General features: G+C 42.6%; 1 protein-coding gene across 2 annotated transcripts in view; it reads right to left on the bottom strand.

Annotated features, from left to right (window-relative positions):
• Window positions 1–26,482, bottom strand: part of micall2a (mical-like 2a) — a 91,887-nt gene that overhangs the window by 9,791 nt on the left and 55,614 nt on the right. For both annotated transcript variants that reach the window (XM_072559253.1, XM_072559251.1), the window contains exons 7-11: window positions 23,819–23,918; window positions 10,202–10,698; window positions 6,410–6,507; window positions 5,211–5,337; window positions 1,525–1,615 (exon numbers count right to left, since the gene is read on the bottom strand). In XM_072559253.1, coding sequence (XP_072415354.1) covers window positions 1,525–1,615; window positions 5,211–5,337; window positions 6,410–6,507; window positions 10,202–10,698; window positions 23,819–23,918 — 913 coding nt within the window. The remainder of the gene's footprint in view (window positions 1–1,524; window positions 1,616–5,210; window positions 5,338–6,409; window positions 6,508–10,201; window positions 10,699–23,818; window positions 23,919–26,482) is intronic.

Below are 26,482 nucleotides of genomic sequence, written 5' to 3'. Positions count from 1 at the left end.
GAAAAGACCTTGGCTGTTCACCCTATCCATGCCCCTCATGAGTTTACAAACCTCTGTAAGGTCACGCGTCAGCTTCCATAAACACCAGCGTAGACTAGCTGGTCTTTTGGCTGTAACAAATATTTATGAATAAGCAAGAGATCTTCCATTTGCTATTTCACACAAAGAGTAATACAGAGACTAGCTGAACTGAGCAATATTATGTGGATGGCCAAAAAGCAAACAAGTAATTTACATGCAGGAGAAAAAGCATTGAAGGGCATGCTTTGGGAATTATACAGAACTGAAACATGGAAACAGGACATTCAGCCCATACAGTCCATGGAGCATTTATCTTCCATTTGTCCAGTATCCGAACCCAAATGTCTCTGCTCAGTGTGTACCCTTTCCTTCAACCACCAATCAAGCCTGCTTTAAATAATGGTTTGGTCCTCACTCTAAAAACTTAACTGTACACTTGATAGCCTCACAATCCTTCATGCAAAAAGCTTTCTCCTGTTCTCCATCCCTGCCTCTTCTTTCATCTTCTATACACCCCGGTTCCATTAACCACTGCAATGTCAGTTTCAATCCACTCTATTCCATCCTATCACATGTTCAAATGCCTTGCTCTTATAATTTGTTTAGTTGCAAAACTGCGACCTGATTTTTCCAAGTGTCAAAAGGAATAGAGGATTGGAAAGTCATGAAGGCAGGATTGAGGCGGCTTGAGAAGACCATAAAACCACAAAACATAGGAGCAGAAATTCGGCCATTTAGCCCATCGAGTTTGCTCCACCATTCAATCATGGCTGATTGGTTTCTCAACCCAATTCTCCTACTTTCTCCCTGTAACACTTGATCCTCTTTACAATCAGGAACCTGTCTATCTCAGCCTCAAATGTATTCAATGACCTGGCCTCCACAGCATTCTATAGCAGTGAATTACATCGATTCCCCACTCTCTGGCTGAAGAAGTTTCTCCTTCTCTCCATTCTAAAAGGTCTTCCCTTTATTCTAAGGCTGTGCCTTAGGTCCTAGTCTCTCCTACTAATGGAAACATCTTCCCAACATCCACTCTGTTCAAGCCACTCAGTATTCTGTAAGTCTCAATTAGATCCCCCCTCATCCTTCTAAACTTCATCGAATATAGACCCAGAGTCCTCAAACATTCCTCAGATGTTAAGCTGTTCATTCCTGTGGCCATTCTCGTGAGTCTTGTCTGAACGCACTCCAGGGCCAGTACATCCTTCCTGAGATATGGGGCCCAAAACTGCGCACAATGCTCCAAATGTAGCCCGACCAGAGCCTCAGAAGTACATCCCTGCTTTTATATTCAAGTCCTCGAGAAATATCATTGATTTTGCCTTCCTAACTACTGACTCAACCTGAAAGTTTACCTTGAGAGAATCCTGGAAGTGAGGAAAAAGAGAGTTTTGCCAGGGACAGAGAGAGGGTTAGGAAAGCAGTGTGCCAGTTACAATGTGTAGCATTGAAATTGCCTTGGTCCAGTCTCCCCCTTGCCCCTGTCCACTTACTACTCACATGTAAACGAGCTCCGATTCCCGTCTCATCAGTAACTGTTTCTCATGGATTAGTTTGAACCACTCCACCATCAACTCATCCTCGTTTTCATCTGTTTGTGATCAATATAAGAAAAAAAAATGCAGAGTTTCTAGAATCAGGTGAACTGACAATCAACAGAAATCCTCAAGCACACTGTTGTCAAATCACACACAGCTTTGTTTGTTCACTGCTCCACATCAGGCTGACCACTAGGAGTCTGCACATAGCATGACACAGGACATCAGCTCACATTGGTCAGGGGGACCAGCAGGCCTGGTCCACCTTCAAGGTGCCATAGTGAAGAAATGTATATAAGAGAAGTAGCAATGTGACATTTGGACTCAGTACCTCTAATCAGCACCATTCAATTAAATCAATTCCACTTTTCCACTCAATCTTAATATTCTGAGATTTCTTAAATGCCCAAAGATCTACTGATCTCTGTCTTGAATATATATATATATTTGTCAACTAAGCATCTGTAGAACTCATGGGGAGCAAATTCCAAAGATTCACATCTGTCAGAGGGAAGAAAGTTCTCCTCATCTCTGTCCTTAATAGCTAACCCCACATCTGATACTGTGATCCCCTCACTCTTGATCCAGGGGGAACCATCTAAACCCTGCTTGCCTGGTGACCAGCAGGGGGCAAGACTGGGAATTTGGGTGGCAAGAGGACCCACGCAACACAAATCCCGAGTCAAGTGGCAACTGGTAGAAAGTGGTAATCAAGACAGGGATGAGGAAGACTCGGGCGTCAAGGGAGGCTCTGGGTTTGTGGTGAGACACAAAGAAAACCCATCTAACCCACAAAAAAAAGTAAAACGTTCAAGCCTAAGGCCCTTGTTGGCCCATGATCCCCTCCCAGCACATCCGGCCTCATGAAAGAGGAAGCCATTTGTGGTTCCCCCTAACTCTCCTCTCCAACAACTCCACCTCCCCCCGCCAATCCTGTAACTAATCTCTGTACTTAAGAACAACTCCAGCTGTTTTCCTGTCGGTGTCTCACTAACCTGCTTAAAATAACAGCACAATATCAGAGAGGCTGGGTGACAAGGAGGATGTATGACTGACTTGAGTTTGATTTGTATAGGCTTCAAAGCAGGGCCTGAGAGGCTAGGACTGGGACCAAGCAGTCTCACTTTTTATCACTGGTATTTTTTGATGTGGTGACCTTCAACTTTCCCACAATTTATTTTCAGATTCCCAATCGTCATAGTTTGGACTCAATGATACCTCACTTCCACTAGCTTGCTCTTTCATTTTCTATATTTAGTTTGGATAGGAACAAATGTAGGCCATTCAGCTTTGCATGCCAGTTCCACCATTCAACATATTCATGGTTAACCTCCAACGCAACCTGACCACTATCCAATCCCCATATCCCAGAATTCCCTCAGTATTCAAAGTGATAGTCACAGTGACCCTTCCTATTAGACTCTCCAGCTTGGGGAAACATTCTTTCAGCACCCATCCCCTCAAGCACTTTGAGAATGTTCTACATTTCATGAAACAATAGCCTGATCTAATCAATCTCTCTTTATAGGACAATCCCCTCATCTCAGGAATCATCCTCGTGGACCTTCAAGTTTGCTTTATCCTTCCTTATGAGATCCGAACTGCTCTCAGGAATCTACATGACACCGCTCTACATAACTATGTTCAAACTTCCTTACTCTGACACCCCAAATCATTTGCGACAAAGGCAGACATTCGTTTTGCTTTCCCAATTGTCAGCCGCAGCAACATGTTCAATTTCAGAGATTTTGATAGGAGCTTCAGTTTAATGCCTGCCTTAATACTTTCCCCAATGTGACAGGGTGGGAGGTGCTCTTCACAAATGGTGGTGAATCAGACCCTTCCTGCGATAGGAGTAGGCCAAGGTAGCCTGGATGGAGATCCCAGGGAAGGTTGGCAACCATTGGGTCCACCAAAGGTGCTACATCTGGTCCTGTAAAACCATCAATGACTTCCTTCAATTCATCCAGGGGAATGGGGGCGATGGGGCGATGAGTATCAAGACTGTACAACACTTCAGGCCAAAGAATGAATGGATAGATAGAACCAAACACACTGATGCTGTTGAATGAATGATGGGGATGCATGTAGACAAAGTTCTCAGCTGGCATTTGTCAAATCACTAAACCGCCACTTTCTCCTACATCTGACATAACCTGAAGGAACGGTTGACAATAGGTAGAGGGATTCCCAATGTCAAAGTCTTCACATCAGCTGAATAAGATCCCTCCAGACAGCTGGGGAACAGTCAGGTAAAGCTGGAGTGATAAGGCAGCTACAATGAGTGGTGCCACTACTATGGCACTCAGGACCACAGAAGGAATGGCGTTGTACTCATAGATTCTGTGGAGTGTCAACATGTTTCTTTTAGTTCCCTTTTACAGGTGCCTGCAAACCTGACCCCAGAGGATGTACCACACCCTGTCTCTTCCTCACCCTCCACCAGCTCAGCTGTCCCCACCCAGACGGTGGTGGGGGCTTGCATTAAGAAAGATGGCTATGTTCTGTGAGTACAGCATAACCACATCACAGCAGCTGAGGGAACCTGTGAATGCTGAGGTTCCTGATATTAAGTATTTTTGGGCATCAGCTCATGATTGAACGCTGTCTGCTGGGCAGGTGACAAAATAGAAGAATACATGGCAGATCTACCTGGATATGAGCAGCTTTGCACAGACTATGGAGGAGTGCATACATGCCTTAAGTTCTGCCATGTTTCAGACACATAAGCACATGGTTTCCTCTGTGGAGAGGTTGGCAACTACCGAGGAGGAGCAGGTCGAGCTGTAGGCCCAGAGGCTTTCTGACCTGTATTCCATCACTCGAATTGTTCGCTCCATGCAGCAATCACTAGGAAAGAGACTGAGAGCTGAGGCAACTATTGCTTAGATGAAATACCTGAGGCCCTGCTTGATGGACAGCTATAGCTTTCTGATTAAATCAATTTCACAACATTTATTTACACAAGCAAGAGGTATTGAGTGCTTACATTTACAGCTATTGATAGTTTCAATGATCAGGGAATTCTTCACAGTTTATTATCTTCAGTGAAAAATAGTTTATTTTTTAAACATTGTGGTGAGTTATCAATGAATCAATGTTTAAAGCTTTTAGTAAGCATCCTCCTGTCACTGCAGCAATCACCGCTTCTGTACAGTGCTGCCCAACTTCCGACTTAACCCCAGACCACAGACCCTAGTTTTATCTGTCCTTCTCTCTGTCTCTCTATCTTACTGAGTAATGGAATTGCACATGTTACTTTCAAATTGATGGGCATTGTTCTACAATCTAGGGAAGCTCAAAGGCAATGCATCCAATATCCCTCCAGCTACCTTTCTTAAAATTTTAGGAGTTGGCTAATCAAGTGCAGAACATTTGATGGCATTAATACCCATTCATTACTCCAGCACTATTTCTTGATTAATGATAATATCCCCTGCTTCTCAGTTGCACTTGACTTGCAGTTCTCCACCATTCCCAGAATAATTTTCGTACAAAGTATTCATTTAATGCCTCACACGACTCTACTATTATTGATCTGGATCTAAACTCTTAATACTCTCACACAAAAAAAATTGAATCAACCTCCGTTTCCAACTTTGGGCAGGGGTGACACAGCCCAGTTTCTGCTCTGCCTCAGACACCCACCTCCCTCACAGCTCCGAAGCTGAGGCTCCAGCTCCACCCCCTTCTGTTCCAGTGCGTCCAGCTTCTTCCCGATATCCTGCAGTTCATTCCGAATGTCCTCTTCCGATATCCGCTGACTGGAGGTGCTCTGCAACATGAAGTGCAGAGTTCAGACAAAATGCAAACAGGAAAAACAATAAGTGGACAAATTTGTTCCCACAGTCAGCTTGATCTCTTTGCAAATAAAGACTCAGCGGCATCTTCTCAAATGAACTAACATTGGCCTTCTCAGGGAGGAATTAATAAAACCCATTCCCAGGGAAACATTTCTCTTCCCATTCCTGCTGCTTCCACCCTGGTCAGTTGCCTGTGAATCAGACTTGGCTGCTTGATCACCTGTGTTGACCCCCGTGGCTAATGTCTTGCTTTATTGTGAATAAGACCAAGGACAGTAAAAGGAACATACTGTAGCAAGCAATCTGTCATCAGGATAAAGTGAAAGTCCTCAGACAGTCTCCCTGACACAACCTAAATGGGAAGGGAAGGTGATGAGCACACTGCAGGGCACCAGTCAACCAATGAACGCACACTGTGTACAATGACTGTGGATAGGATTGAGTGAACATTGAGATCACATGAAAAGGACTGTTAATGGGACAACAAGATTAAATACAGTGACCGTGCACACATGTACTAACACAAACACGCTTCACCCACCACAAATCCCTCCTTTTCCCTTCCATTCTCATCCACACCCATATGTGACTAGCCTTTTACTTTGTTCTACTGATAATTTTCTTCTTTATGGGGATGCAGTGCTGTAGTGGTAAGCAAATCAGACTCAGTAATATAGAACTCCAGGCCAATGTTCTGAGGACATGGGTTTGAATCCCACCATGACAGACAATAACATTTATATTCAATAAAAATCTCAAATTAAAGCTATGTGACCACGTAACATTATCAATCGTAAAAACTCATCTGGTTCAGTAATGCCGTTCAGAGGAGAAATTTTGCTGTCCTTATCTGGTCTGGCTTATATGTGACTCCAGACCCACAGTAATGTGGTGGATTCTTAAATGCCCTCCAAAATGGCAATTAGGGATGGGCAATAAATCCTAGCCCAGCCAGCGATGCCCATATCCCATGACCTAATTTTTAAAACATTATTCATATTATTATGGAGTGAATTTCCTTCCTTCTCATTCGCTCATTCTCACCTTCTCAGGGGTAGTGGGAGAGTCACCATGACCTTGGCTTTTCTTGGGATCTTCTGGAATGCAGTTGCTTTCAAAGAATTTTGCTCTTGCTGACTTTCCTGTAAAATTAAACCAGTGTCTCTTCAGAACTCTTGTAGTCAGACATTATCCCATCAAATAACTAACACAGAAGAAACACAAAGTGGTGAGTCATATAAACTTCTGATAACACCCCGTCTGGACAATGGCTTTGAGTTGGGATACAGCACCTCAAGGGAGGATATATCTACCTGGGAGTGGGGTGCAACCCAGATATGCCAGTGATACTGAGATTAAAGAGTTAAATTATGAAGTCAGGTGGGAGGACGAGTCTCGTATTCCCTCACGTACAGGTGATTGCTCAGAACTTCAAAATTAGAGCTGGACAATTCCAGATACTGCCAGGAATCATTTATTCTGTCTAAGGACATAGGAAAACTGCAACTCTCTTCTCATTGCAAAACCTAGGGCTTGGGTCAATTGAACATTCCAAATGTGGTATTTATTTTTCAATGTGTTTTTGGTATGTCGGCAGCAGGGGCAAGGCTAGCATTTACTGTGAATCCCTCATTACCCTCAAGGGGTGGTGCTCAGCCACCTTAACAAACTGCTGCAATTCATGAAACAGAGGTATGTCTGTGGTAGTGTAAGGAAGGGAATCCCAGGATTCTGACCCAGCGACAGTAAAGGACCAGTGATACAAAACAGGATGCTACGTGGCTTGACACGGTAATTGCAGGTGGTGGTGTTCCCTCGCTTTTATTGCCTTATCGTTCTGGGTAGTAGAGGTTACAGGGTTGAAAAGTACAGCTGAAAGAATGCGTCTGTAGGTGGTAAGCTGCTACAGCTGTGAGTGAGTGGTGGAGGGAGTAAGTGTTGAATGTGATGGCTTGGTATGTAGATCAAACAGGTCTCTTTGTCCTGGATGATGTCAAACTTCTTTGAGTGTTGTTGAAAGTATGTGCATCCAAGCAAGTGCAGAGTACTTTGTGGCTTTGAGGAGTAAGTAGGTGAATTACTCACCACAGAAATAAAAGTATTGACCTGCTATGTAGCCAGTGTTTATATAGCTGGTCCAGTTAAGTTTCAGATCAATGGTAATCCATAATGGTATAATGATGGCAGGGAGAAATCAATGATGTTAATGCCATTGAATGTCAAAGGCCTTTGGTTGAAGTCTCTCTAGCTGGAGATGTATGGTACTCATGTTATTTATCACTCATCAGCCCAAGCCTGGATATCAACCAGGAGAAAGTGAGGACTGCAGATACTGGAGATCAGAGCTGAAAAATGTGTTGCTAGAAAAGCGCAGCAGGTCAGGCAGCATCCAAGGAGCAGGAGAATCGACATTTCGGGCATGAGCCCTTCTTCAGGAATGAGGAGGGTGTGCCAAGCAGGCTAAGATAAAAGGTAGGGAGGAGGGACTTGGGGGAGGGGCGTTGGGAATGCAATAGTTGGAAGGAGGTTAAGGTGAGGGTGATAGGCCGGAGAGGGGGTGGGGGCAGAGAGGTCGGGAAGAAGATTGCAGGTCAAGAAGGCGGTGCTGAGTCTGAGGGCTGGGACTGAGATAAGGTGGGGGGAGGGGAAATGAGGAAGCTGGAGAAATCTGCATTCATCCCTTGTGGTTGGAGGGTTCCTAGACGGAAGATGAGGCGTTCTTCCTCCAGGCGTCATGTTGCCATGGTCTGGCAATGGAGGAGGCCAGGGACCTGGAGTGGCAACAACCAACCCAACCGCCCCGTGGCTGAACACTTTAACTCCCCCTCCCACTCCGCCAAGGACATGCAGGTCCTTGGCCTCCTCCATCGCCAGACCATGGCAACACGACACCTGAAGGAAAAACACCTCATCTTCCGCCTAGGAACCCTCCAACCACAAGGGATGAATGCAGATTTCTCCAGCTTCCTCATTTCCCCTCCCCCCACCTTATCTCAGTCCCAACCCTCGGACTCAGCACCACCTTCTTGACCTGCAATCTTCTTCCCGACTTCTCCGCCCCCAACCCCTCTCCGGCCTATCACCCTCACCTTAACCTCTTTCCACCTATCGCATTCCCAAGGCCCCTCCCCCAAGTCCCTCCTCCCTACCTTTTGTCTTGGCCTGCTTGGCACACCCTCCTCATTCCTGAAGAAGGGCTTATGCCCGAAATGTCGATTCTCCTGCTCCTTGGATGCTGCCTGACCTGCTGCGCTTTTCCAGCAACACATTTTTCAGCTGGATATCAACTAGATCTTGTTGCATTTGGACATGGGCTGCTTCAGTCTCTCAGGTGTCGGGAATTGTGCAGTGAACATCTCTGCTTCAGATCTTACAACGGAGGAAAGGTCATTGACGAAGCAGCTGAAGATGGTTGGGCCCAGGGTTTCAGTCTCCTGATAAATTTCTGCAGAGATGTCCTGGCGCTGAGATGGCTCATGAACAAAACTCTTTTGCACAGCAGGTGGTTAAGATCTGGAGTGCCCTGTCTGACAGTGTGGTGGCAGCAGTATCAAGGAGGTTTTGAAAACAGAATTGACTATTATCTGAAGAGAAAAACATTGCAGGGCTGTTACAAAATGGCAGGGGAGCAGGACAGACTGTGATGCACTTGCAGAGGGCCAGCATGATCAAATTGGGCTGAATGACCTCCATAACCATTGCATTGGTTTTCAACATGACAATCATCTTCCTCTGTGCTCAACGTGACTTCAACTAGTCGAGAGTTTTCTCATGACTCCCATCAAGTTCAGTTTATTAAGAGTCCCTTAAAGTAATACTTGGTTACATGCTGCTTTGAGGCCGAGGACAATCATCCTCAACTCAGCCGGTTTTTAGGAATAAAGGACCCAAGGTATAGTGAAGAAATTAAAATACACAGCAACCATTATCTCACTGAACAGCAGAAGACCAAGCTGCAGGATCACCTCTTCCTATTCCAGTAAATCCTGCCAGAATGGAATGGGAAAGGTCAACAAAGCTTTATAATTTTCCTCTTTTCTCTAGGTCTTGCCCTCCACTCCCCTTAGCTCTGTAATCTCTTCCAAATGTACAGTGTTCCCAAGGTCTCTCCATTCCTCCAATTCTATCATCTTGTATCTCCTTAACTTTAATCACACCACCATTGGTGTTCATGCCTTAATCTTCCTTGGCCTAACTTTTCACCTTAAATCACCGCGATGCTTTTCTCCTTCAAGACACTCCTTAGATGCTTCCTCCTTTGTTGCAGTACCTCTTGTGGCTTGGTGTCAAATTTTGTTTGAGAATCGCTCCTCAGGAGGTTCTCCTATGTTAAAGTACTCTACAAATGCAATGTCGTTGTTGAGCTTTTTAACTGGTACTGAGGTTTCCTTAGTAACCAACCTGATCTTCATTCAACAAGAGTAATAACACAAAAGCAATCAGGCTCTCTAATTTTCCCTTTAATCCTGTGACATAGCATTGCTTTGAGTAAAATGTGTAGCATAATTATCACTGCTTAATTATAAAATAAACGCCAGGCATACCCTATAAAAGCTGAACTGCACTCATTGAAAGAGAGAGATTTAAGTATGAAAATGAGATTTGTTAATAAATAGCTTCCCCAATGATTCTCTTGTTGAAGATCAAAGGTGTCGGCATTGTGCTTTAAGAAATATTACCAAAATATGCCAATTTTCATGTGCAGATTAGCTCCATCATCAAATTGACTTTCTGTTATAATCTGTACTCCTGGTATAATGAAAGGTAATGAATGCAGAGCAGTATTAGCTGAGGTGCAGCTTTTGGCAGTAGAATTTTGTGCAGGGACATACTGACCTGTCTCAGTGGCTGATTTGCCTTGGACCCAGCTCTGTCTCCCTGGTGATTCCTCCGTGACCTGGTCTAATGCAGGTTGATGGCTACTCCCAAAACCCTGTGGCCTCCTTATGTCCTGCTCAAAGGGGGACACTGCGACAGGGCTCTTGTCTATTGGAGACTGGATGCCATCCTTTACTCCTGCCAACAGTTCTGCGGCTGGTTTGAGCACCCTCTTCTGCTGTGTGGAGTGGAACGTTTTGGCTTCTGTCCCAGATACCCCTTTGGCGGGGGAAACAGGAGAGGTGGAGACTGTTGTGTTGCTGGGATTATGGAGAGAGAATGTAACCGCTATCTGTTTCCCACCGCCTGTGCTGGGTGAACTTGGAGTCCAATTGCTGCCTGCAGCTGTCTTGGGTGTAGAGGGAGTGTTTCCTGTGTTGCCAAATGCACTCGGCTTTTTAATATCCACGTTAATGGATGAACTGTGCATTTGTTTGATGTCTGTGGATCCAAAGCTAAAAACAAAAATATCAAATTTAAATTGGTTATGTAAATTCTAATAACGCACATATCACGTGTCAAATCACACTGTACACATCACACCTCGCCATAGGAATCTACAGGCAGGAAAAAACCACTCAGCCTGAAATCTGTTTCACCATTCCATCTCGACATCAATGCCACGTATCCCCTTTGGTTGCAGAACCCTGAAACCGCAAGCCTCACAAAATCTTGTCTGTCTCTGTTTGGAATATGTCCAACGATCCCTGGAGCTCAGCAGCTTTTTTGGGGAACAGTTCCAGATTTCCACTACCTCACTACCTGCACAATCCGAACCGAGATAGAAAAGAAAAGTAGGGCCGGATTTTCCGAGGAATGGTAACCAGAGGCTCTGCATTTCTGAGAGGAGGTTCCGGTCAGGACCGTGTCAGAAACGCAGAGTCGGACGTGCGTTCTGATAGTTGTGCAGAACTGGAGAAAGCTAACCATGCTCCCTTCCCACAGCAATCAGCTGCTGCTTCCTGAAACGTAAAGCTCTAGGATCACAGACGGGCACTTTGTTAACTGTCATCAAAGGTTAAGTACATAAGCCAAGTGTGAGGCTAAGGTGCCAGATACGTAGGGAGGCACTTGAAAGAGGTACCAGAGTTCCAATGAAATAGAATACCAATTAAGTAGGGTGTCAGGTGGGCAAGGAATATTTTCTTTCTTTATTCATGCATCACAGGCTGGGCCATCCCTGGTTGCCCTTGAGAAGGTGCTGGTGAGTTTCTTTCTCGATCTACAATGCCGTTACAAAGGGTATTCCACGCTGGGTGCAGTGGAAGGGATGGAGGGCAGAGGAAGGGTAAAATGGATGCAGCGGAATGGAAGGTGTGGTCAGCGCTTCCTGGGTCGTGGGGGGGGAAGGATAGAGTCAGGTCCAGTGGCAGAGATGAGGGGAAGAAAACAAGAGATGGAAGTGTCAACCCAGACTGCTGAGAGGTAGGGTCAGTGTGGAGTGAGGGGAGTATCAGGTCAAGAGTTAGACTACATGTTTAATACTCCAACTTTTCCTGAGTAACTATTTACTTAATTTCATCTGAGCCCATCAAAGTCTCCAATTTAAATGGAGACTTCTGGAGGATTCTAGGCATAGAGGAACTGCCCATGGATTCTTAAATTTCCCGGCCAATTCCTTCAGAATCTGCTAAAATGAGGATTCCCCAGGGTCCCCATGAGTAACTTCCAGACACATTGGAACGATGGAAAATCTCAACTGTCAGAATTTAAAGCTCAGTTCCTCTGACGAGGAGCCAGCAACTTACAAATAGCTACAATTAACCTCTAAATGCCCTCAGAGAGATTTACAATGTGCCTGGAATTGAGAGTTCCAACAGTCACTCACAGAAAGAAGAACAGTGACCTTAATAATCACGGCGCCATTCATCATGTTCCATGTCTCAGAATGTGCCTAACTCCCTTAGGAAAGAATCTCCAGTTCTGCTTAGTGTCACTTGACCCTCTGTTACATGGCCTTAGGCTTTGTCACATGACGTTCTGCCTGGAACCACCCCACCCACACGTCTAGTATTGGTTGATCCTGGAGGTCAACCTGGAAGGATTGACAAGCCTATGGGCTGAAGTTCTTTAACAAATCCTATATATATTTAATTGGTATGCTGAGAAGGCAATGAATCAATCTGTCCTTTTCTATATAACTGACCAGGAATGTGAGCCAAGCTTTGGATTAGGAATTCAAGCAGTATTCACTGCTCAAATGGAAGCCGTCAGTACATTACACAGTAGTACTCCATTTCAATAACACCAAGTTACAGATCAGCGTTAAAGGAATAGTTAGAAGCTAAACTCCTGAAGAAGGGCTCATGCCCGAAACATCAATTCTCCTGCTCCTTGGATGCTGCCTGACCTGCTGCGCTTTTCCAGCAACACATTTTTAGCTCTAGCAAATGCTATTCAACTATCCCTTTAGTTTTAGGAATCATCTAGTTACAGTGAACTCTTGGGTCCTGTTCAAATTAATGAAAACACGAAACATTAAGACATGGCTCACTCTCAGTGGAATGTTAATGCTCTTCTCCAGAGAGCTGAGCACAAAATCTAGATCAGGATTGTCAGTGACAGCACAGGCCCAATTGAATTAAGCACTAACAGTGAAACAACTTTTATTCCTCATTTTTAACATGTTCATTTAAGTGTTAATAAGTGCAGTTATCAGAGTCTTACAGTGCAATGTGACGTTTGTCTTCTATAGACTGAGAGAAAGAGAAAGAAACATTCCTGCAGAGCTGTGAGGTTCTCCTTCATTCTGTCAATTATAGATGAATTGAATGAGTCAGAGTGACTTGCAACAATGCATCAGTTATGTAGTTTACATGGTCTGGTGGCCATAAAAAACATTTCTTGAGTACACCTTCCAGCTGGTCTTTCTCCGTCGCTCCATTTGTATATTTGTTTTAATGATTTATGATCTGGAAATCACTGCCTGATTCAGCAGTAATTTCTAAAAGGAATCTGAAGGGAAATTAATACGCAGAGATGCAGGGAAAGATCATGGGAGTGTGAGCATTTGAATCATCCTTTCAAAACTCTATCACAGACATAATGGGCTGAAGGACCTCCCTATGTGTGATTCTTTGATTCCATATTCAAATTTCTGGAAATAAAATAACTCTGGATTTTTCCAGATCTGAAGCCAAGAATTGTAACTGAGCAATCAAACTTGTACAATTGCTGGCATAATCTGACTGCTGACAGGAGAATAGTGAGGCATCACCCTTTTATAAGGACATGACTCAGTGGCTTAGTATTAAAGTAAAGGGATGATTAAAGGACTTGTACTACAAATGCAAGAGATAAAGCTAGTACACAGCTGTCAGATTATTTTGCTAGTATCTTAACATAAAATTAATCTACCTACAGATTAAGATGATAGCCTTTCAGCTCATTCCCTGAATGTTGGATTCACATTGCACTTTTTGGGAAATGTAGCTCTCATTTCTTTAAATAAGTATTTAAGAAGGATTGCCTCAGGGTTGTCAGTGAAACCTGTCCTCTCCACATCACCCTCCCCCTAACAATGCCCGCTCCACCTTCCACTTTTCATTTAAAAGGAAGCACAACGATGCGATTCAAATAAAGGGTACAATTTCAACAAGAATAAATTATAATATATTATAATTATATAATTATTATAATTGTTTTGTAATATGACAACTTAGCTCTCTGGTACATTCAACTCTTTGTGAGGCCTACCTTATTGCTACAGTGACATGCAAGCACTCTATGCTTCCTCTCTGAAGCCACCAGGGTAAAAGCCAGAGGCTACAAACATCGGTTCCATAATGGTGTAAAAGAAGTATTTCATAGGGGTGAGGAGAAACAATGGTCAGCGTGTCAAGAGAGGGTCAACCAAATTCGACAAGAACAAAAAACTGTGACCAAGGATGTGCTACTATTCATTAGAACGCTGTGGCAGGATGGCCAGACCAAAGATCCAGTGAATTGGTCAACAACACAAGATGAAGAAAGTCAGGATTGCAGATGCTGGAGAGTCAGAGTCAAGAGTGTGGTGCTGGAAAAGCACAGCAGGTCAGGCAGTATCCGAGGAGCAGGAAAATCAACATTTCAGGCATTAGCCCTTATGCCTAAAACGTTGACTCTCCTGCTCCTTAGATGCTGCCTGATGTGCTGTGCTTTTCCAGCACTACACTCTTGACAACAACACTAGATGTATTTCAAAAGAATACACCAGAGACACTTAGATATTCTCAGGAGTACAACCAGGACTCAGTCAACAATGTCATAGCCAGAGGTCTCAAAGAGAGATGGAAAATCTCATAACTTCTTGTGAAATCTGCTATCTTACAGGATTGTCCAATCAGGAATACACTCTTGTCAACACTAAATGCAGACTAGAAGACAACACTCAGCAAAAAGAAGCAAATACTGTGAACAAGAATGAGCAGGACAAGCCATTTGAGCCCATTCAGGATATTGATAGCAGCAGAACAATCTGGTGAACAAATGTAAATAAGGTAGAACAGTTAATGTCAATGACAAAGCTACTGCTTCCATTGGAGGATGTGAAATAATATTTACCAGTCAAATAATCACAGAAGGCAACTGATATTATACAACCTAATCAATAAACCAAAATGAAATGTCTATACATTTCAACCTAGATACATTAGCAGGTTGAGACGAAAGACGCTTCAACAAAATGGAGAGTAGCGACTCAGTAAAAACCAATCCAACATCCACAGATTCAGGACACAGTCACAGGTAACATGGCTTGCTTTAAGCATCTAATACACAGCAAAAAAAAAGTATCTCTTCTAATTAAAAAAAAACACATTGCCTGGTCCAGAAATCCAGGCTGCTACAAAGGGGAAAGTGTTGTTTCAACAGAGCAGCATTCTTCCATGATGGAGATTACTAAGGTTAAAGATTCTCCAGAGGGCATCATGAAATTAGCAGGGAAGAAATCCTCTGCAAAGGTATTTCAGGAGAATAAGATTCCTCCAAGTGAGGTAGTTGATCCACGACTAGGTCTACAAGGAAGAACTTTCTCAGTGAAGGATATTCAAGAAAAATGATCCAAACGTCAGATTGGAGCTCAATCATTGTGGAGCATTCAACCAACCTTCTTCCATGTCTGAAAGCGTGCATTCTGGGAAAAATGTGAAGCATTCAGACCACTTGCTTTTGCCAAGTCACAGTCATGGTGGGGGCAGATGGGAATGTGGAGATTATAATACTGTAGATACTCAATAGTTAAGGGCAGACAAAAGGACAGACATATAGGTAAATCTCAGAGAAATGCAGAAATAATGGGATAATAAAAGTCGTGTAATCATCATCCCAATCTTAATTGTGATAGACAAAATGTGAAAGGCTTACAGGGGGCAGAATTCCTAAACTGTCTCCAGGACTGCTTTTTAAGCCAGCACATAGAAAGAGTGGGGGTAGTACTGGACTTAATTTCATGTGGCAGTGGGGGAGCATTGTAGTGACAGTGACCATAATTCAGTAGGATTTAAGGTAAGTCTGGAGAGGAATAGAGATGGACTGGAAGTAAAGGTTGTGAATTGAGGGAAGGACAATGTTAATAAGACAAAATTTGGCCAAAGTGGACCAGGAGCAACTACTTCCATTAAAATCCACATTAGATGTGAAGGAGGCATTGCAAAGCTAACAGTGAGATTGTAGGGCCAATGTGTTCCTGTAAAGGTAGTGGGTGGGACCAACAGATCAAGAGAATCCTGGATGTCAGTGAATGTACGGAATTCATTCAGAGGTTATAAAAAAAAACTTCTGGTAGATGCCAAAGCCTCAAAACAGCAGAAGTCCTAGAGGCATAGAGAAAATGCAGGGGATTTCTTAACAAATATTAGGAGGTTGAAGAAGGTACCTGAAAAGACATTGACAGGTAACTTTACATTAAATTCAAAGAGTTTTTTGAAGTATTTAAAGATAAAAGACTAATCAGGGAAAGAAACATTAGGGACCAAAGTAACAATCTGTGTATGCAACCAGAAGACATAACCATGGTTTTAAAAGAGTACTTTGCATCTGCAATCACGGACAGAGAAGGAGAATGCAGGCATAGAGTTCAGGGAGGACGCTATGATATACTTGAACAACTTAGCATTGAGAAGGAGGAGGTAGTATTGTTCTACCAGGCTTGCTAGTGGATAAATCCACAGGCCTAGATGAGATGTATCCCAGGCTGCCTTGGGAGGCGATTGCAAGGGCTCTGATACTAATTTTCAAATCTTCTCTGAACACAGGAGAAATGTCAGAGGATGATACGACAGCAATGTAGAACCATTAGTCAAGAAGAGTGCTAGGGGTAAACCAGGATAGGCCAGTGAGCTTAACATTAGCAATAGAAAATCTGGAAAAAGTTCTCAGGAATGGAATTAATCTCCACTTGGAGAGGCAAGGATTAATCAATTATAGTCGACATAGCTTTGTCAGAGGGGCATCTTGTCAAACACATCTGATTGAACCTTTCCAGGAAGTGACTGGGTATATAAATGAGGGTAATGCAGTTGATGTAGTCTACATGGATCTCATTGAGATGTTTGACAATGTCTCAGAAGGCAGATTGTTAAAGAAGCTAAGAGCCCAGGGGATCCAGGACAATTTGGCAAGTTGGATCTAACAATGACAAAAAAAAAGTGGCAAGAAGCAGAGGATGATAGTCAAAGGGTATTGTTGTAACTGGAAGCCTTTCTCCAGCAGCTTACTGTTTGAGTGTACAGCAATGATCTAGTCATGAACATAGGAGGTATGGTCAATGCATTTTGAGATGACATGAAAATTGTTGAGTGATAACAAGTGACGAGGAAAGCCTTAGCTGACAGGATGATATAGATGGGCTGGTCAGATGGGCTGAACCATTGCAAATGGAACTAATCCTGAAAAAAGTAATTTGATACATTTAGGAGGGAATAATGAGGCAAGGAAAATGGTAGGACCCTATAAAATACAGAGGAACTGAGGGATGTTGGCATGAATTTCCACAGATCATTGAAGTCATCAGGAGATGCACAGAAGGTGGTTAAGAAAACATATGGGAGTCTTGCCTTTATTGATCAGGTATTGATCACAAGAGCAAGGATGTTACAATAGAGCTGTGTATAATATTAGTTAGGCCAAAGATGGAGTAGTATGTGTAGTTCTTGTGACTACACTACAGGAAAGACGCGATTGTGCTGGAGAGGAGATGTTGCCAGGTTGGAACAATTCAGCTATGAAGAGAGATTAGATAGGCTGGAGCTGTTTTCCTTAAAGCAGACAGGGGGCCTGATTAAGATGTACAAAATTATAAAGGGCATAGGGTCGATAGGAAGAAACATTTCCTATCAATACAGTAGTCAATAACCAGAGAGAATTGTTTTAAGGAGCAAGTGTTTTGAAGAGCATTTGATGAAAACTTTTTTTCTCTCCCAGAGGATATGGATATCTGGAACTCACTGTCTAGAGACGGCAACCCGCAGGACATTTAAGGATTATTGGTCACTTGAAACTCCATAGCATACAAGGCTACAGACTAAGTGCTGGAAAATGGGATGAGAACAGATGAATGTTTGATGACAGGCATGGACCTGGTGACTAAAAGGCTTCTTTCTATTGTAAAAACACAATGACTCTCTGACCTATGCTCCAGTACTCACTGAGGGACGTTTACACGTTTGTGGTCGTTTGCCATGTCATCCACAAATTGGTTCCCATTTGGCACCTCCCTTCCCTCCAGGCCTTCAAAGGGACAACTCAGGAAGAGGAAGGGAGGTAGCCATGGGTGGGATGTCAGTGAACAACTATACAGATTCCAGTTCCAGGAAACTTCAATGCCATTTCACTGTAGCTTCACAATTCCTGACCATCCCATCCTTTTTCTCTGCACCAACCCGTGGGCGGCACGGTGGCACAGTGGTTAGCACTGCTGCCTCGCAGCGCCGGAGACCCGGGTTCAATTCCCGCCTCAGGCGACTGACTGTGTGGAGTTTGCACGTTCTCCCCGTGTCTGCGTGGGTTTCCTCCGGGTGCTCCGGTTTCCTCCCACAGTCCAAAGATGTGCAGGTCAGGTGAATTGGCCATGCTAAATTGCCCGTAGTGTTAGGTAAGGGGTAGATCTAGATGTAGATGTAGGGATATGGGTGGGTTACGCTTCGGCGGGGCGGTGTGGACTTGTTGGGCCGGAGGGCCTGTTTCCACACTGTAAGTAATCTAATCTAAGTAATCTAATCTAATCTAAAACCCCTTGGTCACCTGTCACGTTATGGGGCATGCCTCGAGAGCTTTCTAGTCTCCTGTGGAGGCAAAGGCCTGGACTTCAAAGGCCCCTTCAGACCGAACTATCCATTGAAGGAACTGGGGGAAGGATCAATTTGAGCGCACCAACTCCAGAAGACACATGTTCAGCAGGCCATTTAGAAGGACCCATCCTAGTTCACTGGCAATCATTCCAGTTGTTTGAGAAGCTGCATCCCTGTTGGACATGTGGCCAAGCAGCAGTACATTTCACAACAGGCTGCACCCTCTCATCAAGTAGATAAGCAAGTTGCATAAAGTTTAGAACCAGGCACTGGGTAATTCCATATCACAAATCCCTAACCGGATCATGGACCTAATTGAATTCTTCCTCCCAGAGTGAACCCCTTGTGCAGCCCATTGGCTGGCACAGACTAAACATCCAAACACTCAGCAAGCCTAATTCTGTTCTGGGATCAGGCATCTTTATTTTTATTACATTTATTCAATGTAAAGCACATTTACAACATCATTTGTGCCACATAATTATGTTGTTACCAGTTTTTAGCTACAGGAATTAAAGCAGTCATTAAAGACATTAATAGCATTGTTATTATTCAGTTATGCAGTAGTCACTGTTAATTTCTGCAGCTAATAAATGGTGAAGGGTTGACTGTACAATATAACAGAATGATAACAATGTTGTTAATGTCTTTAATAATGACTTTAATTTCTGAAACTAATAAATGGTAAAGTTCAAATAGTCGCCCATGATAGATATGAATCTACTGCATTTCAAAACTGGTCATAAAATGCCATCCTTAAATTTATTTCTGAGTAGCAAATCCACAAAGTCTGATAATACTCTGTGCACATCAGCAGTGGTGCCTGCTTCAAAGTGGTTCTCAAAGCTCAGGGCTAAATAGTCTTCTGGTTTGCAGCCACTTCTATATTAACGTCAAAGTCAAGGCCACTTTCCTTGAAACAACACAAGTGCTGGGGGCAAGAGTCTAAATAGAGTGAGAAAAGCAGTACAAAATCATTCAAAATAATGAGACTTCAAAGGAAAATGGCCAAACTCTAGCTGCTCAGCACAATCCTCCACATCTTCTTTTTTCTCCAATTTAAAGATTTTAAGAAAGGGCGATGTTCTGATCACTGTAGACGGGGTAACAAAAGCGATTCAGACTGCAGCAATCTGAGGTTTCAGGCCTGCAGAGATTTCCTTCAGAATTAAATCAGATACAAGCTCCTCATTAGCTGAATAAAATGGGAATCCTACCTGCAACGCATGTGTAAAAAGGAGAGAAGATCTTTTGCAAAATATACAAACTAAACAATTCTAATGATCATGATTGTTAACAGCATTGGACTGAAGACCAGGTCAGTCAGTCCTGATGAGATTGGGTGGGGTTAAGTTGGATCTGATTATTTGAATGTTATTAGGGAACATCCATCTGAGCCACAATTCAGTAAGCCTTGAGTTAATATCTCATCCAAAAGGTGGGAGTTCCAACAGTACACCATTCTCTCAGTACTGCACTGAAATGCCAGCCTAAGGATGTGCTGGCAAAGGGTTAGGGTTAGGGTCAGGGTTGACCTACATGGTGCTAAGTCCATGTAAACTGGATGTAAACCGACAAAGAAAATATCTGCAGAGTTATATGGAAAGATCAAGGGAGCAGAACTCATAAGGCATCTCTTTCAAAAATCTAGAATAGGCATGATGGATTGAATGGCCTCCTCCATGCTACATCATTTTATGACTCTAAGATTTAAAAAATGCAATTAAGAGCAAGACAAGGCTACAGTGAGTGGGGAACACAGATAAAATATTTAATACAGGTTTAAATTATTGGTTTTGAAGGTTCTGAGTGATTCCAACTCTTTCTCAGAGCGAAGAGGTTAGAGACCTTGCTGATTTATTGGAACACTGAAGCAGGCCTGGGATGGAGAGGTTAGCATGGGATGGTCCCTGTGTAATGCTGCAATGGAGGGGAAGGGTAGAATTTGTTTGGTAGCAGTTTCCTGCTGGAGATAGTGCAAATGGGAAGGAATGCTCACCTCCAGTACGATATGACCACCAAACATATCTTTCCCTCCCTCTCTTGTCAGCATTCTGCAGGGACCTTTCCTTCTGCCACACCCTGGTCCACTCTTCCACCACTCTTAATGCTTCCTCACCCTCCAATGGCACTTTCCCATATAATCGGAGGAACAGTACTGCCTCATCATTCACTTCCACTCTTCTCACTGTCTCACCCCCAAACACACCTTTCAGGTGAAGCAGAGTTTTATTGGTACATCTTTCGGTCACATCTACTGCATTTGCTGCTCACAACCTTTCCACTGGTGACACCAAACATAGACTAGGTTTAACAAACGTTTTGCAGAAACACCTCGACTCTGTCCATTGGTATGTCCTGGATCTCCCGGCTATCTGCCATTTCAACAAACCACCTTGCTGTCTTGCTAACGTTTCTATCTTGGGCCAGTGGCAATATTCCAATGAAGCACAACACAAGTTGCAGGAAGATCACCTTATTTCCCATTTGGGCACCTTACAGCCTATAGCACTTAATATTGAGTTCCACAACTTCAGAACATGACCTTTGTACTCCATTTTCCTTACACCTCCACCACTCCTCCCCCCAGCACTTGCATGCCTGCATGCCTTGTTAATTTTGTTGTGGACAGAGTGGACCCATTTCCTCCTTTCCACATCTTCCTTTACACCTTTTTTTAGATTGTTTAATGTAATTATCCTTGACACCATTTGTACTCCCCTTGTTATGGGCACCCTCACAGTCTGTTTTATTTGCACCTCCTCCCCCTCTGCCAGTAGCATAAAAAACTGCACTTCCCAGCCCCCCGAAAAAGAGTTGCATTGGACACAAAATGTTAACTCCTACTCTCTCCATGGATACTGCCAGACCTGCTGAGTTTCTCCAGCATTTTCTGTATCTGTTTTCCTGAGGACAAAGGGGCTTTTGAAAATTTCAAATAATTTTGGTCAACTCAACATTGTCCAAATGTTGAGCTAGAACTTCTCAAGAATGTTGTTGATGAAACAAATCACATGAGTGTCATACAATCCTAGTCTGACCACTCCAGTGACCTGACCCCCAAGAAACAGATGCTACATATGACTGGATGTGGAGATGCCGGAGTCGGACTGGGTTGTACAGGATCAAAAATGAAATGACACCAGGTTATTGCAATTTCAAATAAACCTGTTAACTATAACCTGGTGTTGTTGGGTTTTTGACCTGACATATGAATGCAGCACACATTTACACATCTTGTTGAATAACCCATTCTACTCTCACAATACAGGAACATCAGAAAGATCATATCCCTCTCCAGGGTTCCTTCACTGAGTCAACAGGCTGGAGATTCACTAGCACCCATTGTATATCCTCCCACAAAGTACAGATTTACCCCCAGAATCAACACAAGAAATCCAGAAAAGTCAATATTCATGATGTTGACATTCAGGTTTGTCAACAGCCAGCATTGCAACACATGGACTATTTGCAAGTAAACAGACTGTCGTTGTGGCAGATGAAAGCTGGTTGCAGTCAGCTGCACAGACAATAACAAGGAGAACTTGCTTGTTAGCACCTTTAATATACCAAGCTGTTCCAAGGTGGTTTATGGGAACATTGTAAAACAACTTTTGAGCCACATAAGGTAATATATTATGAAAAGTGATCAAACACTGAGTATAAAAAGGCAGGTTTTACAGAACATCTGAAAGAAGGAAAGGTGCTAAAATGTTTAGTTTAGGACCTAGAGAGCTGATGGTACAGACATTACAGGGCTTGGAGATGCCGATGTTGGACTGGGGTGTACAAAGTTAAAAATCACATAACACCAGGTTATAGTCCAACAGGTTTAATTGGAAGCACTAGCTTTCGGAGTGCTGCTCCTTCATCAAAAGCTAGTGTGCTTCCAGTTAAACCTGTTGGACTATAACCTAGTGTTGTGTGATTTTTAACATTACAAGGCAAGTGATTAAAATGGGGATTGCTCATGAGGCCAAAATTGGAGAAATACAGCGATCATATGGAGCTGAAGGGCTGGTGGTGGGTGTGGATATGAAGAGGAATTAAACCATCGAAGTGTCTGTGAAAAAGGTTCAGAATTTTAAAAATAAAGACATTATTGGACCGTATGCACTTTAAACTCATGACTCATTCTACTTAAGGCCAAAGGGAGGCAGCAAGAACTTGGCAAGGAACAATGATAAAGTGGAGCGAATGTGTGTTTTTATATTGAATTTTGCTGTTTTCATTGTCTTCCCTCCTTGTCAAGGCCAACTCATACTAAGTGCTTTAACATGGCAGATGGTGGCCATCTAATGGGCAACCTACCCCCCAAGTAGTCAATCTTTATGTACAAGTCTAGATGGCACACCATTCCATTGCAACAGTAGTAATTTATAAACTAATCCTATCAGAATAACTCTCTATTACTTTCTGCCTCATGTGCTATTTAGCTTTCCCTTAAATGCACCTGTTATTCATCTTAACTGCTCCACATGGTAATAAGTTGCACATTCTACCAGTTTTCTGTGTATAGAAATTTCTCCCAAACACATATTTAATTTATGAAGGGTGCATTATGTCTTCTGAACTTCCTTACAAATGGAAACATTTCCACATCAACCTCAAACTCCTTCATAGTGTTAAAACAGCTCTCTCTCAACCTTCTCTTTCTAGAGAAAGGCATCCCTACAATATCTTTCGCTGATCAAGCAACTTCAAATCACAGTAAAAAAATCACATAAGTTTAGTCATGCAAGTTTTTAAAATGAACCTTATTCTGAAAAGGAAGCTTTCCTCTTGATTCTACAATAATGTTGAATAAAATATGTAAGCTTGCTTCAATTGCCCATTGAAGAGCCAATGAGTTTAATTTGGCTCTCAAGTGCCTGCAGAACTGAATATAATGGATGGGCACAAACTAACACAATGCTGAATCCAAATTTGTATAGTGGCCTCAAAAATGAATGAGGCTTCCTATTCATAAATGCAAAGAGCTTACCAATGTGTGTGTCAGGCACACATTCTGAATATCTATGAGGAAGCCTTTAACAATATGGCAGGCAGCTCACTTTCAGTGTACAATGAGCAAGGTACAGAATGCCACCTGCCATACTGGAGGTTTCAGTGCCTGTAAAACAAGCACAATCTACATTCTACAACTTGAGACAAATAATATGAGAATCAAATCTAATTTCCAAAATGAACATTTCTCCTCACAGCACTGAAGCTTCAGACAGGGCATGGATCATAGACCAAATCCAGAACACCTCACTGTCATTCTTCAAAGGCTCAGCTGCCATTCATACCTGTTATGGAAACTCACCTGTGATGCTTTTGGACTGGCTTCAATTTTAACCTCCAGTCAGAGGGAGAGTCTTCTGCCTCTTGCCGAGTAATGATTTGTGGACTGTACGAAAAATTCCCTGAAGAAGAAACAATAAGTGGCTTGGGTTAACCAACAATCCACAAGTATGACCATTATCTATTCTGTTGTGGAGTCACTACATCCAAAAGAATGCAATCACGAACATTTCCCCAAACACTGCCTGCTATTCCTGCCATCCCAAAATATATTCCCAAATTCTACAGATTGTTCATCAGAGCTGTTCTCTTCCCCATTTGTTTTGGCTCACATTTTCTTACCCATTTCTCAGGTGCTATAATGCAGGTATCTTTATTTTCTCTTTACAACGAAGCAGAATTCAGGAGTTGAATCTATCCATTTGACTTAACCTTCTATTGCAATTCACGATTTCTCATTACAGCTTCAGAAGGATCACTCCTCCTACTAATCATTCAAAGAAATATATTTTGATAACAACCTTAAATTAACCTGTAAGTAGTCACTATACTTTCCTCTTATTCAGTGTTGTGACACAGACATCCACAGCATTTAATTGTCCATCCCTAGTTGCCCCTTGTTTGATTTAGGTTTAAAACCTTACATGTAATGATGAATTGTGCTTATGTATAATCGCTCTCGAGTTGCTATGAAGTCGATAAATAAAGGCACAATGAAACAGAAGAGTTCACAAACAACAGTTAAAACATAAAAAAAACACCCAAAAACGTTATCCAGTCACAATTCATAGGACTAACAGTGTGATTCTACACAACATGCAGTCATTGGTTTAATTATAGAATCTTATTTATGAGTTGCTTTGGTCACTTTGGCAGGAACTAAAATAGCTTCACTCATCCATCAGCTGATGGTGAATATTCTACTTGAACTTCTGCCTCCTGTGTGATCACTGTGTTCCTAACATTGCTGTTAGGGAAGAAAGTTCAGAAGTTTGACCCAATGACTTGAAAGGAGTGGCTGACTTCAGGATAGTGGGACTACACTGAAGGGAGTGGGATGTTGATGAATGCTATCATATTGTTCTCTCTTTGGACTACATTTATTATATAATTTGCAATAATGTTTGAATATTTTTTTCCATTCCGTTTAGTGACTTAAATAACTATAAAAAGTCCAGAGAGTTTTTCCATCACTTTGCCAGACAGTAAAGTCGAATCTTATCATCTCGGTGTTCCTAAACGTGTGGCCAACTCATCACACTGCTCTGTAGCCAAAACTTGGTGACCAGAACTCACCACAGTTTTCAAAGTCCTCCCTAGCCAGATCTGCTGTCGCGGGATCATGATTTTACTTCAAGATTGCATCTTCAGCCTCTGTGCAATCACTGTCTCAATACCAGGATTGTCAGAACAGAATCCAAAGTCAGATATTGGATCATAATCACTCACTCAGAAACTAGTCTGTACCAGTAGCTCTCTGTTCCTGCACTGACATGCTTCAGACATAGACTGCCACAATCTTGCACCATCTAAATTTTCATTAATCTTCAGTATGATCTTTAACAAATAGCTCCTGTTGCTTATTGCCAGAATATATCATGGCAATGCCTTGCATTGTTGAAATGAAGCAAATAGGTGCATTCAGGATTGTAACTGATGATCATGGAGCCTTTTGGTCATCCATAGGTATCAATCTCAAAACTAACATTTATGCTTCGTTTTAACCTCCTTAATGTTATTTCAATGGCCCATCCAATTTTCTTCCTTTCTGTTTTAGGGACAGGAGCAGGCCATTCAGCCCCAATTCCCTTCTGTCTTCAATAATGTTATGACTTCAAACCTGCACTTTAACTTTATCCACCTTCCTGGACTCGCTATTCGTTTGTACCCTTGCCTAACAACAATCTGTCAATCTCAGATTTAAAGTTATTATTTGAACACGTACTGCTTTTTGTGGATGAGAATTCCACACTTCTACCACCGTTTACATGGAAAATGGTACTTTGTAACTTCTCTCCCAAGTAGTTTGGCTCCAATTTTAATGTTTAATCCCTTATTCCAGACTGTTCCACCAGCAGATTTTTTTCCCCAATCTAGTCTATCTAGTTCTTTCAAAATCCTAAACTAATTCAAACAAATCACCTGTAAATTTCTAAATTCTAGAAAATACAGATTTAGATAAGATCTCCTTATAGTGGGTTCCCTAGAACTTAGTGATGAATCTGCACCCCTTTCAAAACCAATATGGTCCTTTCAAAAATATGGTGCCCAGAACAGTATATAATACTCCTGATATGATCTAACCAGGGCTTTGTATATCTGTGACAAAACCTTCACCTTTCAAATTCCAGTCCTTTAACTATAAATACAAACATCCCTTTAGCTGTTTGATTGTTTCCTTTTGTATGTGACGAGTATATTTTAGTGATCTGCCTCCCTAAAGAACCCAAGTCTGTTTGGACTTGCCCATTTCTAGCTTTTTCAGTTGAATAAGATTTATCTGTATTTGGTCTAACCATCAGGTTGCAGTGAGAAAGGATCCAGTTCCTCTGCAGAGGGAGTGAAGCAGCAAGATCTGCCCTCCCGAGAACTCAGCATCTCACCCAAATTCCCATTATTCCCAAGTGATCTTACACTGTAAGGGTCAGAAAACTGGTTAATGACTGGAGCTCATTGCAGAGCTTCT

Source organism: Chiloscyllium punctatum, chromosome 40 (assembly GCF_047496795.1).
Source record: "Chiloscyllium punctatum isolate Juve2018m chromosome 40, sChiPun1.3, whole genome shotgun sequence".
NCBI lineage: Eukaryota > Metazoa > Chordata > Chondrichthyes > Orectolobiformes > Hemiscylliidae > Chiloscyllium > Chiloscyllium punctatum.
This window is presented reverse-complemented; position numbering and strand designations above follow the sequence as displayed.